The sequence below is a fragment of the Polypterus senegalus genome, chromosome 6, assembly GCF_016835505.1.
Source record: "Polypterus senegalus isolate Bchr_013 chromosome 6, ASM1683550v1, whole genome shotgun sequence".
Lineage (NCBI taxonomy): Eukaryota > Metazoa > Chordata > Cladistia > Polypteriformes > Polypteridae > Polypterus > Polypterus senegalus.
In genome coordinates this window covers 87,582,772-87,597,341 of record NC_053159.1, presented here as the reverse complement: position 1 = coordinate 87,597,341, position 14,570 = coordinate 87,582,772, and the positions used below count along the sequence as shown (strand labels likewise).

At 38.6% G+C, this 14,570-nt stretch overlaps 1 protein-coding gene across 1 annotated transcript in view; it reads left to right on the top strand.

The window, feature by feature from the left end:
* Positions 1–14,570, top strand: part of LOC120531252 (contactin-associated protein-like 5) — a 558,720-nt gene that overhangs the window by 273,860 nt on the left and 270,290 nt on the right. The window contains exon 8 of the mRNA XM_039756501.1: positions 13,500–13,764. Within this exon, the coding sequence (XP_039612435.1) occupies positions 13,500–13,764 (265 nt within the window). The remainder of the gene's footprint in view (positions 1–13,499; positions 13,765–14,570) is intronic.

Here is a 14,570-nt window from a genome sequence, read left to right as displayed (position 1 = left end):
TCAGCAGCTCACCCACTGGGACAGACGGGCGTTTACAGAATAGTTACCAATGGTATTGCCTCAAAAATAACCACAGAATTGAATCAGAATACTGTATCTATGACACAGTCTCAACGAGAACTATGAGCTACACAAACCTAAAATTAATGTCATAACTTGATGTAAGAAACACACAATCTTCAGCTATGAGAAGTGTAACGATAATTTGGTCTGATGAATCCTGCTTCTCCCTGTTTTCTGCTTCTGAATTGGTTGTCGTTTGGAGAAAGCTAACGGATTACTTCAATGTCTGTTGCCGGGTGTTTAACGTGATGGGGGATCCATAATGGTATTGGGAGCCATCCCATAGGAGTCTGATAATTTTTCTGCAAGATAACTGGCCATTGCATAGGATGAGTTGCACCTTATGGTGCAAACACTGCCCCTCATTTCATTCCCCCTATTGCAGGGTGATAATTCTCCAATACACCATATTAAAACTATTCCTAGGAATGATGCATAAATACCAAGATGAATTCAAACATCGACTATGGCTTTCTCAAACACCAGATCTATACAAGTTTAAAAGTGCTGAGCGCACAGACTAGATTACATCCCTCAAAGAACCTGAGGCTTTTCTTCTTGAATATTAGTGAACAGTTCACATCTTGTATGATGACATTCTAGGAATGACTAAAACTGTTCTAAAAGCCAAGGCTGGCCCTAGCCCTTATTAGATATATGATATTAACATATTGTTAGATGTTTCTGTTATTTGTACCCCCTGAAAATCATCAATAAAGAAACATACCAGGTTGCATTTTCCATGAGTGCTGACAGATTCTCCCTTTCACACCTGCTGCCCACTGCAGCATCAATTCAACCATCCCAACATTCTGAGTTACATTTACTCATAGTTCTTATTGTGAATTAAATTATATGTGTAAAAGGGGCTTCTGCAGACAGAAATGTTACCTTGTTGCCAATTTAACTAAATCGCCAGGCTCTTACAGCATTCCGAACTTAACACAAGCTTGCTAAGGTTGCATTCATGTATGCTGATTATGTAGGACAAATGACACATAGTTTCTGCAAACTGATACTGAATATGTGTTTCTCTTATTGCTACAGTTAGATAATAAAACTCGGTGCCCTTCAATTCATTCATGCTTCTCCACTAATTTGGCCGCATCATTTTGACTAAAGTAAGGCAAAGGGATATAGAAAAATCCATGATGTGCTGCTGCAGTGTAAGGCTTTCACTACCTGCAAAGACAAGATGTTATTACACACTGCTAGTGCCTTCCATCTCCATTGTAATAAAGACCTATTTGAAACTGTTCTGAATAGTAATTTGCAAACTTTGTAAACATTTTCATTAATTAATGGTGCAAGGAAAATAGTGAATGATCAAACACACAACACTTTTAAACAACTAGAGCATGAAACTCAGTTTTGTGAATAACTGCATATGCCAGCCACACTCTTCAATCTTTTGTTAAATGTTTGGCTTTTGCAGTTTTTTGAGTGTAGATTCATTGTTTGTCTTTTCAAGTTTTTGAAATGCAGATGCGGCGTGTGGGTGTTTCGATGTGGAGGTTTGGATACAAATATTCAAGAGCTGTGATAGCGAAATTTTAAACAGAGAGATTACAAATAGCGAAAAACTGGTGCATGGTTAAGTTTTAAAAGCCATCAATGCTACAAATATATGAATATGCAGAGCCCGAAACACTTAAAAAACATCTGGAAAGTTGTAGTACTAGGGTATTGTACATGTTAGCCATTATGAATGTAAAAAGAAGTCAAGCAAAATTACATGTTTTATTGGCTAACTAAAAAGATTACAATATGTAAGCTTTCGAAGCAACACAACAACAACAACAACATTGGAAAAGTATCTGTCCTAGTATCTGTATAAACACAGGGAACTCCAGTTTCTGTATTACATTTTGCCTGAAGAAGGGGCCTGAGTTGCCATGAAAGCTTGCATATTGTAATCTTTTTAGTTAACCAATTAAAAGTGTCATTTTGTGTGATTTCTCACTACATTCAGCAAAGTTGAAAATGCAAAATAATTAATCTTTTTGCCACGGTAAATCCAGTCAAAGTTCAATAATGCAAAGACAGCATTAGAGAGAAAAAATAATTGGGCATGTACCCCATTCTTAACCGCAGTGGGCACCCAGTGTTCAATGCTGATGGAGAATTTACTGGACAGAATGTGATCAGAACATCAAATGGAAATGGAGTAGGAATTGATGGAGTCTATGAACAGCAGAGAATTTTGAAGTAAAGAGCCATCGAAATCAAAAGAACTGAGTACTAAGTCAAGATGATATAGACAGAATACACAATGCAATCATAAATTATAAATTTGGGAGGCTGCAAAGGAAAAAACATGAAAACATCTCAGCAAACAAGAGGTGAATGAGAACCAAGAACAGTGAAATCAATTAGTTAAAATAAGCAAAGGCAATATGGTGACACAGAGACACAACTGTAAATGTGTACAGTATATAATTGAAAGTGATACTTTCATTAGAACATGTCGTAATTGTTCACATAATGTGAGTTAAATGTATGCTTTTCACTAAACTTTTTAAATTTCTTGTTCCCCTAACTTCATATTCTTTTAACTTTAAAGAGTATCTAGTCATCACATTATCCACACCATCTAAAATCTTTTTCATCCATCCTAGCAGTTTTGAAAAATTAAAGTGATTCCTTATGTAGGATATAGAAAGGCTAGCATATTCATTTCTATAAAGGAGAATGGCTGCTGTGATGTTTTATTGTGAAGCTTTTCAAGTAGTTCTCTGACTACAGTATAGTACAGTTAATGACAGTAAAGATCACAACTATTGTTTGGTAAATTTTCAAAGGTTTGACCTAAGTATGAACTTATATCTTTCTCATGTGTTTCATCAAAGGTTTTCTCCCTGTGCCTTCCAAATAAAATTTTCTACTCCAGTGTGCAAAATGTGATCACAAGGTCTTAAACCAAACAAGGATTCTTAAACCAAACTGCTGAAGGAGGCAAAGCCATTAAATTTCAAAGTATCAAGATCTGGAATTATTTACCTGACTGTTTAAGGGATGAGCCATTCTTTTCCTTTTCTTAGTATCTCGTTTAGATATGACCCCAGTTTGTTAGATATGTTAGTTTTGTGATGCTGCCAAAAGGTGGTACATTTATAAAACTGCAAACTGATGAATAGCCAGTTGAGAAGGGTTAAGGAAGAATGACCCTTTTCAACATTCACAGCAAAGCATGGCATGATGGGTAGCAAGTACCTTTTTAAACACACTAACTGTGTGCTACACAGAAATTGGAAACAGATCTTACTCCTAAGGACTTGCTACTACTAAGGACACTGTATGCCGACAATGTCTGATCAGAAAAAAATTATAGTATGAGGTTGGGATATGGGGAGAGTGAAAAATACACTGTCAACACTATTCATTTACATTTACATTTATTTGCTTAGCAGATGCCTTTATCCAAAGAAACATACAAAATATGTCAATATAATTGAGTAAACATAAACCTTAGGAGACTGTTTGGGAACAAGTATAACAGGACAAGGTTACAAAACCGATCACCACAAGTGAAGAATTCAGAAAATACAAGCTAGTTTTAAAACAGAATACAAGCAAGTTACAAAACATAAATTCACCGAACAAGAGTGTTTTCTTAAACACATTGAGAAATTCATAACTTCAAATGAAAGTGGACAGGTTATTCCATCAGCCAGGATCTGCACATAAAGAGTCTGGATTGAGACTTGATACCACAAAGTTCAACAGCTGACATTCAACAGCAGACCTGAGTGGGCAAGGAGAAGCTCAGAATCTCAGGAGTACCTCCATATATATTGATGCTGACCCATCAAATACTCAGTAGGCAAATATTAAGCATTTGAACTTAATATTTTCCACTACATGCAGCCATTATAGTGCTCTGAAAAGCGGAATGACTCATGCCCACCTCTAATGGTTGAATGCCAGATATGCTGCTGCATTTTGAATCATCTACAATGGTTTGATGACACATGCTGGTATTCCTTCCAACAGAGAGTTGCAATAGTCCAGACATGAAAAAACCAAAGCCTTAACCAAGAGCTATGATACATATTCTGTTAGATATGGTCTGATCTGGCGGATATTGTATAGAGTGAGTCTGCAAGACTGAGAGACAATAGCAACAAAAACAGCTGTTCATCAGCCATTACCCCAAGAATATGTATTCATTGATAGGGCCTAGTGAAGAGATGTATAGAAAGGAGGCTCAGCACCAATCCTTGGGGCTCCCCTATGCTTAACTGGTGCACCCTTGATATCTGTCCATAACACGATACATAGTAGAAATTCCCAAGGGGTACCAAACCACCTGAGGGCAGTACCAGTGATGTCAAGGTTAGAGAGGGTGGCAGGGATTATCTGGTTGTTGACCGTGTTGAAGTTAGAGGAGAGATCTAGCAGGGTTAGCCATGTATGACACATTGGTAGCCCTAGCCTGCTGTAACATGTCAAAAACTGTAAGTAGAGCCACCCTGGTGGAATGTCCCTTCTTGAATTCTGTCTGATTAGGATTAAGCATTCTCTGCTGTAGAAGAAAGGAAAAGGCTTGGTTAGAGACAACATGTTCCAGTGTTTTGAATAGAAAGGATAGGAGAAACACTGACCTGTAATTACCTATTCTGGGTTGAGAGTAGGCTTCTTGAGGAAAGGAGTTACCAGAGAGGGAGTGATGAGAATTTACTGCTGATGGCAGCCACCTATTCCTGAGAAAAGGTTACAAAATCATCAACAGTTAAGGAGGTTGAGGGTGGAGGCAGTGGAAGGTTGAGGAGAGAAGTGAAAGTAGAGAACAAACCATGAGTATCAAAAGTGCTGCTTAATGTTGTTTTAAAAGGCTTTGGAAAACATCTTGCATCACCCCAGTCCCAAAGGTATCACATCCTAGTGAGCTGAATGACTTCCGGCCTGTCGCTCTGTTGTCACATGTGATGAAGACCACGGAGGAGCTGCTGCTTCACCACCTGACGCCACAAGTTCACCACACCCTAGACCCTCTGCAGTTCGCATACCAGGAGAAGGTGGGAGCGAAGGATGCCATCATCTGTATGCTACACCGATCCCTCTCCTACTTGGACAGAGGCAGTGGTGCTGTAAGAATTATGTTTCTGGACTTCTCTAGTGCCTTCAACACCATCCAACCTTTGCTCCTTAGGGACAAGCTGACAGAGATGGGAGTAGACTCACACCTGGTGGCATGGATCGTGGACTATCTTACAGACAGACCTCAGTATGTGCGTCTCAGGAACTGCAGGTTTGACATTGTGGTCAGCAACACAGATGAGCCACAGGGGACTGTACTTTCTCCGGTCCTGTTCAGCCTGTATACATCGGACTTCCAATACAACTCGGAGTCCTGCCACATGCAAAAGTTCGCTGACGACACTGCTGCTGTGGGCTACATCAGGAGGAGGAGTATAGGAACCTAATCAAGGACTTTGTTAAATGGTGTGACTCAAAGCACTTACACCTGAACACCAGCAAAACCAAGGAGCTGGTGGTGGATTTTAGGAGACCCAGGCCCCTCCCAGACCCCGTGATTATCAGAGGCGACTGTGTGCAAAGGGTACAGACCTATAAATACCTGGGAGTGCAGCTGGATGATAAATTGGACTGGACTGGCAATACTGATGCTCTGTGCAAGAGAGGACAGAACCGACTATACTTCCTTAGAAGACTGGTGTCCTTCAACATCTGCAATAAGATGCTGCAGATGTTCTATCAGATGGTTGTGGCGAGTGCCCTCTTCTACGCGGTGGTGTGCTGGGGAGGCAGCATAAAGAAGAAGGATGCCTCACACCTCGACAAACTGGTGAGGAAGACAGGCTGTATTGTAGGCGTGGAGCTGGACAGTTTGACATCTGTGACAGAGCGACAGGCACTGATAGGCTCCTGTCAATCATGAAGAATCCACTGCATCCACTGAACAGTGTCATCTCCAGACAGAGGAACAGCTTCAGCAACAGACTGCTGTCACTGTCCTGCTCCAGTGACAGACTGAGGAGATCGTTCCTCCCCCACACTATGCGACTCTTCAGTTCCACCCGGGGGGGTTAAACGTTAACATATCTAAAAGAAACCTTAGAAATGATAGTAGCAGAAAAGAAGGACAGTAGAAAAGATGAATACCTGTCCAAGTTAGCCTGTGCCTCCAATTTCCTTCAGCTGTCCTAATCCATATCCATAGACTGCTTAGAGCTTCAGAAAGCCATGGGCAGGAGGATCTTTTGCGTTCAGGCTTAGTGAGTATAGTATTGGGGAAGAGGACAATGCTGAGCATAGGGAGTCAGTGGCAGCAATGGTGTCAAGACAAGTGACATGGTCATGAAGAGGCTGAGCAGACAGGATGTTCTGCTTGACAGGAGGTTCACTGTTTGCCTCATCTTAATATATTTATACATTACCATTTGCTTATATGATATTTGTTTCCAAATATTTACTGCATTGTGCTTTAGTGTTTTATTGAAATTGATTGTGTTTTAGTAAAAAAAATGATTTTGTTTTAATTGAATGTCTCTAAATGAGCACTGTGTATTTGTTATCTGGAATTATAAGTGAACACAATATTCTGGAATCATTTTAATTCACATAGGGCCAAGTTGAGGTAGAGCTTATCTTAGCAGCATGAATCCATCCTGGACTGGTCAATAGTCCATTACAGGACCCATTCATAGACACTTACACTGGGCAATTTTAACTCACAAACTGCTTTGGGATGTGGGGTGAAAACTGAAGTATCTGAACAAAAGTCTGATGCAAACTTGAGGATAAGACATCAACATCTCACACATTTTGTGGATCTGTGAGGCAGAAAGATGCTCCAACCACCAAACTGGATATATGCTAAATTAAAATACATGAAATTAAAGAATCAGTTGAATTTATCACTGGAATGTGTTCACTTTTTGTACTCTTTGCAATCTGTTTCAAAAGACAAATACTCTTTTCTGTACCATTCTCCTTAAAGTAGTGACATTGCTACTGTCAGTAAAGTGCTAAGCAGCAGCCACAATATGGTAATCATCTAGACTTAATGTCTGGGATAAAATAATTCAGTAACAAGGAAGAAATTGTATTCCGTTTGCAGCAAACAGAAAGTGCAAAGCATGTGGATCAGCTTTTCATTACATTAAAGGCAGCCTCACATCTCATCTTCTTTCCAATATTAAACAAATGGAGCCATCTTGCTAAATCGCTGCATGTAGTGAGGGATTTATGCTTTTCTAGATTACTTGAGATGTATTCTTCACAGGAAGGAGGCAGCACATGATGGGATCTCTGCTGAGCTAGCCTCTGTATTCGAGAAACAACCCTGCGATTAATTATCCAGCACTGCTGATCCTCCGTGTCATATTTCGAAAAGGTCTGTACCCTTTCCCAGCAGACACAAAAAATAATACAATAATAGATTGGATAGCGTGAAGCTAGTTGAATAATATACCTACTACTTAAGTTTATTTTATTCAACAGTTGTGGATGATAGGACTGAAATAAGTAAGTGCTCTAATGGGAAAGATACGCTAATAAGGTTCATTCATCCTTATTCCCAGTTGTCCTTTGCTGACCTGCAGAAATGGCTAATTTCGGTTTCAGATAGAACTGACTGTTAGCAATCTCATGAAGCATGACATCCCCCAGGAGACTGATTCCCGAATAAATATATTTTATCAAATCAACAGAGTAGAGCAGCACACTTTTAGAATAGTATATTTATCTTCATTATAGCCTGTAGATGCTTTATTTCTTTTCTTTCCCAAAATGTCATGTAGCAAGCAAACAGGCAGTTGGCATTTCTTTTTAGGATCCTGCCTGAATGTAATCCACACACGGTAAACACATGAGGCCAAACTGGCACTACGAAAGGCATGCAGAAAACTCAATTACAAGGCCTGCCAGTGAAGATCGAATTCAATGTCAATGCCAAGAAAACCAAGAAGACGATTTGTGTGCAGAGTTAGCAAAGGTCAAGCCTGTTGAGTGAAAATGGATGGCAGAAGTCGAGCATTAATTACTGGAAAGAAGCTCACTTTGCTTTGTTTACCCTTCAACCGCACTCTATATTATAATATAATTGTTCTCTGTATCAATCTCTGGAGGAGATCGGCTCCCTGTCCTTCTAGACCAAGATTTCACATGTTAATTATGTAGTTACAGATATAACCTGTACACCTCTAGAGGTCTTGTACAGCTTTCATTACTGACCATTGGTACTGATTAGGTGAGCTACTCTTCTTTTCTTTTTAATTGACAGTCTTAGGCATATGGGGAGCAAAATTATTATTTAATAATATACTAGTAAAATACCCACGCTTCACAGCGGAGAAGTGTGTTAAAGAAGTTATAAAAATGAAAAGGAAACATTTTAAAAATAACATAACATTTGCTTTCTATTCGTTTGCATAAGCACAGTCCTTCACCAGCAATTATTTAATGTTAGCTCAGACCCAGCACTTTAAAATTTCTGTTGCACTTTTGCTGAGTTTGTGCCAAACACTATTCTATCCCTGACCATTTCATTTTCGTTTGCATAAGCACAGTCCTTCACCAGCAATTTTAAAAACGCCAGCGGCAGCGTGTCTATAAACTTAACTTAAACTTACGGTTTACACCGTACTTTGTTTCCGCAGTAGCTGCACTTATGAATATGCTTGTATGCGTCACTCACGTCATATTCTTTTGCTGCCTTCTCAATTGTGTAATGCGTTTTTTGTTCAGAGCTTTTTGGAGCTCTTCCTTGTTCTCTACGTACTGCGTTCACAGTCAGTTCACGTGTGCCGCTCTCTTGTATGATCTTGCGAATATTTACCTTATATGGGCAGGCACTCAATTACCGCATCATCACGCCTCCCACGGCGACCGAGCTGCAGGCTATGGCCGTATATATGTACGTAAGTAGGATTCAGTTATGACCGTTATGCATAGAATTTTGAAATGAAACCTGCCTAACTTTTGTAAGTAAGCTGTAAGGAATAAGCCTGCCAAATATCAGCCTTCTACCTACACGGGAAGTTGGAGAATTAGTGATGAGTGAGTGAGTGAGGGCTTTGCCTTTTATTAGTATAGATTGAAATGCAGTAAAGAGATTACTAAATCAGTTTAAGATATCTTCATAAAGTTACTTTAAAGATGACTTCAAATAACTTGCAGACACCTTCAAATTGTGTGATATCTTTCAGATATTTCAAACAACAATTTGTTATTATTTTTCAAAAGAGAAAAGGGGGAACAATGAGATAAGAAAAATGCAACATTATAAAGAGAATAAAGATCTCATGCCACTGGTGCCCCGATCCCATTAAACCTAATTTAAAATATCTTTAAATATTAATGTGCCTCTCCAAAGTATTATTTGACACAGTTACTGATGTGTATTATTAAGTTATTTACAGATATTTGTTAAAGGCCTCCTGTACATTAAAGCATGTTCAGACCTGGCCAGTACTTGGATGGGAGACCAACCAGTAAAAGCTTGGGTTGCTGCTGGAAGAGGTGTTGGCACTTACTCTGTGATCTGAACATGGATCCCAATGCCCCAGTGTAGTGATGGCACCGCCCTTCAGATGAGATGTAAAGTTGAGGTCTGGAATCTCTGTTGTCATTAAAGATCCCAGGGTATCCTTCATATAGAGTAGGGTGTATCCTGATGTCCTGGCTGAACTGCCCACTATGGCCTAGTCCAATCATCCTCTGTCTTTAATTACCTAATTGTGTCTCACCCCTTCACCACCTAAAAGCTAATGTGTGGTGAGCATACTGGCACAATATGACTCCTGTCGTATCATCCAGGTGGATTATGCACATTAGTGGTGGTTGAAGTGGCTCCCCACTTACTGTGTAAAGTACTTTGAGTAATGAGAAAAGTGCTACATAAATGTAAAGATTTATTATAATTATATGAATAATTTACATATAAAGAGTTTTATTGGAAAATGTTGTACTTCCATCTCAACCAAATTGACAAAAATAACCATTTTTTTTATTTTTTAAGAGATAACAAGATAATGAAAGTGCAACATCAAAAAGAGGATAAAGTTCTCATCCCACCAGTGCCCCACTGGAGCTGGGTCTTGTTACTGCGAGCACTACTACTTTGCCAATGTGCCGCATTATGAATAATGACACTTGGTATACACTTTTATGCTTAGAAGTGCATAAATTTTGTACTGAGATACTGCTCTGTAAAAAATAATTAAAAAAAGAACAACTCCACAATTTTAGCTAATATTTGATTGTCTTGATAGACATATCACAAAATAAATAAATAGTTTAGTCTTAAATGTCCCAAGCAAACGTGGAGGCAGTAGGAAAGTACCTGTAGAGTGCAATGATTAGCAACATCCAAGCAATTCAATAAAGTACTTGCTTAAGCTCAGTCAGTTAGTCAGTCATTCTCCAACCCGCTATAGCCTAACATAGGGTCAAGGGGGTCTGCTGGAGCCAATCCCAGCCAACAATTGGTGCAAGGCAGGAACAAATTCCCAGGCAGGGCGCTAGCCCACTGCAGGGCACACACACACTACAGACAATTTCGGATCACTAATGCACCTAATCTGCACATCTTTTGAATGTGGGAGGAAACTCACGCAGACACGGGGAGAACATGCAAACTCCACGCAGGGAGGACCGGGAAGCGAACCCAGGTCTCCTTAATGCAAGGCAGCAGCTCTACAATTGCACCACCATGCCACCCCTTGCTTAAGGTGTTGTCATATTATGTGACTTGTAGTCATGGGGGATGTCAGATGTACCTACTGCGATAGCTGATCTCGTTTCTGAACCATGTAGTTTAAACAACTGAAAATCTTTTCCCATACTGACTGACTGCCTTCCAGCACTGTTATGCTCACTCCTTTCTCTGACAGCCAATAGTGTGCTGCCTGATGCAGCTGGAGCTGTTCAGCTCAGACCATTCTCTTTTTTCCATTCTGTTGTAGTATGTAAAACACACACAGATGAGCTTCTTTTCTGCTTGGGAAATCCAAAACACCTGCATTCCTTATTCCTTGTTGCTGAATTATATGAATTGTACTTCTGAATGAGCATTTATTGGTTGTCAGATCTCATGCACACAGATGCCACCCTATGACTAAAGACGCAATCAAACCTACTCGATTAATGTCACTACCAGTGAAACTTCACACTGTCATGATGGATGCTGGGAAAGCAAACGTTTGGTTGGATGCATACTGAATTTAGCGGTTAATACTAAAAAGGAAGTGGAATTTATTGCATGCTGAAATCTTAAGATTCGGAACAGTAGGATATGTCATATTTTTCTAAAATCGTAGCAAAGTGCTTGCATATTTATTTAAGTATTTAAAGGGCATTCGGTAAAAAGCCAAATTTTCCTCTGGGGACAAATAAAGTCCCATCTATCTATCTATCTATCTATCTATCTATCTATCTATCTATCTATCTATCTATCTATCTATTTTTACTTTCTAATATAGCTTAACTTTCTTATAGCTTTTCGTGATAAGAATCTCCATATGTCTTTACATCGCAATCAGCACAAAGATATTTTTACAAATATTTTTTGACCATTTCAGGTCCATTAAAGACATTTTTAAATCATTTATTAATATCTCTAAATCACTTCTTACATCATTAAAGAAATCTTTAAATATGTTTAGATGGGTTTAAATGATTCCTCTCTACATATTATCTTTAATGTACTTCATTTCAATAAACGTTATGAAGACATCATCAAGTTAATTACAGATACCATTAAATCACTTCCAGCTCATTTAACAATATCTAATTATTTAAGGAAGTCTTAAGTTACTTCATCTCCATATCATGATATCCTAAAATTATTCATGCATCCATTTTCTAACCCGCTGAATCCGAATACAGGGTCACTGGGGTCTGCTGGAGCCAATCCCAGCGCACAAGGCAGGAACCAATCCTGGGCAGGGTGCCAACCCACCGCAGGACACACACAAACACACCAGGGCCAATTTAGAATCGCCAATCCACCTAACCTGCATGTCTTTGGATTGTGGGAGGAAACCGGAGCGCCCGGAGGAAACCCACGCAGACACGGGAGAACATGCAAACTCCACACAGGGAGGACCCAGGAAGCGAACCCGGGTCTCCTAACTGCAAGGCAGCAGCGCTACCACTGCGCCACCATGCCGCCCCCTAAAATTATTTATATTTTTAAAATGTCCTATGCATTATCTTCAAATAATTTCATGTATCTATATAGTAGTGTTTAGTAGGACAAGCTGAAGCTCCAAGTAACAGAAGATTTGTTTATTTGTGAGTAGTAAAAATTTTAAAGGGCTTTGGAAATTGTTTTTGAACACATTAATAGTACAAAACCAAACTGCAAGCATAAAATCTACATTTTTTTTTTCCAAAAAGCTACTTGAGTACTAAAGTTTTGACACTTTGTTGTGCGCACAGCCTTTTTCACAGGAGAACTGTGCTGCCGGCATGCATTGAGATCGCTTACATTTCATTGGCCAGCAAGGTGTCATGTCCTAAACCACAATCGGAACTGTACTTAAGAAGCAAATGAAAAATCTCTACAACAGGAAATAAAAAATTAAAAATACTTCAAAACAAATGGAAACATCAACACTTAACTACCAAGGTGTTTCCTGCCATAATATAATAACAAGTGATAACCACAAAAAATAATAAACCACTCAGCCATGTATTCCTGACAGATAAGGCGCCTCTTGTGAATTTAATGATATCTTTAATGATTTACAGGCACCTCTATCAAAACCATATAAAAAGATATCTCAGAATGAATCTTTAAATTAAATGGAAATATTTTAAATGGCCTCCTCTCTATTTCATGATATTCCTATCTTAATGACAGGCATTTTTAAAACAGTTTGGATGTATCATAAGGAAAATGTAAGAGATTTACTTTGTTTTAGTGTGTTTCTATCAAGAGTAGTGTTTATTTCAGTCAGATGAAGCTATAAGTGGATGGTAGCTCTGGATCTGAGGTTTTGAAGAAAAATCTGTTGTTAATAGTTAAAAATCTTTAATTCAAAAATGGTATTCAAAAGTTATATTTTGTGTTGGTGTTGTGGTGTTTTTAACATGGGAAATTAGTATTTGTCCATTAGTTAAATATCCTGGTAAGTGATAAGCTGTCATTTCTGCTCTGTTACAGCTTTTGTTTTCTTTTCCTTTACAGGGAGAACTACTCATTGTACTGTTCCATCGATATTATAATAAAATTAATAGCAACATGTATCCCTTAAATTTGCTGCTTCCTTTCATGCCCTTATCATAAGATCATCACATCAATTATAGCATTAGTTATATGAGCTAATTTCTAAATGTCATGCATGATTTAGTCAGCAAATTTAACAAATTATGCAAATATTTTGTATATTCTAGAATCACCAAGTGATAAAATATGTGTCAAGTGTGAAAAGTCATGATTTGTTAATAATCTTTCTCTCTGGCAGGGCAATGTGACATTTTCCTGTTCAAATCCCCGGATTACACCTGTGACATTCCTCAGCCAGGCCAGCAGCTACCTGCTGCTACCTAGCGAGTCTCTGCCAGAAGGCCTGACAGTCCGCTTCCAGTTTCGCACTTGGAATCGGGATGGACTGTTGCTTCACACGCATGTACTACCAAAATCAGAAACTTTACTTCTCTACCTCAGCAGTGGCAGGCTGAAACTCACTCACCAGAAATCAGTGCTTGACAAAATGGAAATCACTGCGGGTGAGTCTTTGAAGGAGTTTACTTACTTGGTTTATTACTGTTAGAAGGGTCTGATGAACAGTCCATGTCAGCCCCATTCACGTGCCCTTATGGTTTTTTTTTTTTGGGAAATCCAGTGACTGTTTCTCTATTACCTCACCATTTTGTCCTATGGTTTGATATAGACCTAAAATAAAATGAAAGTTACATTCAAAAGAGGTTCTTGTGATAATTCATTAAAACAAAGCAAATGCTTCACCTGATAGCTACAGTTCTAAATGTTGCACAATTTATGCACTCTTCTATAATATATAATATAAACTTGACTATAAAAAGGAGATTATTATAAAAAGTTGTAAAGGAATTCCTCAGGACACTTATTTTGCAGTTTCATCTGTTAAGGTTCAATCTATGGGTGGTCAAGTTTAAATGCAGGTATCAAGCTGATTTTTTCAATTTTAAATTACAGTTTTTATATAGTGTGGTGTTAGCTTAATTGCAGCATATAAAAGTAGTAATATGAGGAAGTGTGGTGTGTGCATATGAACAATTAGGCCATTCAATGTACCAGTCTGAGGTGGTTTCTAATGACAAGCTTCGGTTGGATCCAAAGAGTTGGATTATGCAGTTTTATAAATGTATCATGTGATTGTGTGTAGTGTTTGTGTGACAGCATTTACAGTATGTCTTATTTAGAGGTGGATCCTTCCTTGTGACACTCAGTGCTTGGATCAAGTTGATTTATAAGTGCTTAAGAACATAAGTTTTGATAAGAACAGGCCATTCAGCCCAACATTGTTTATCAATCTCTGCCTAAATATGAAAAA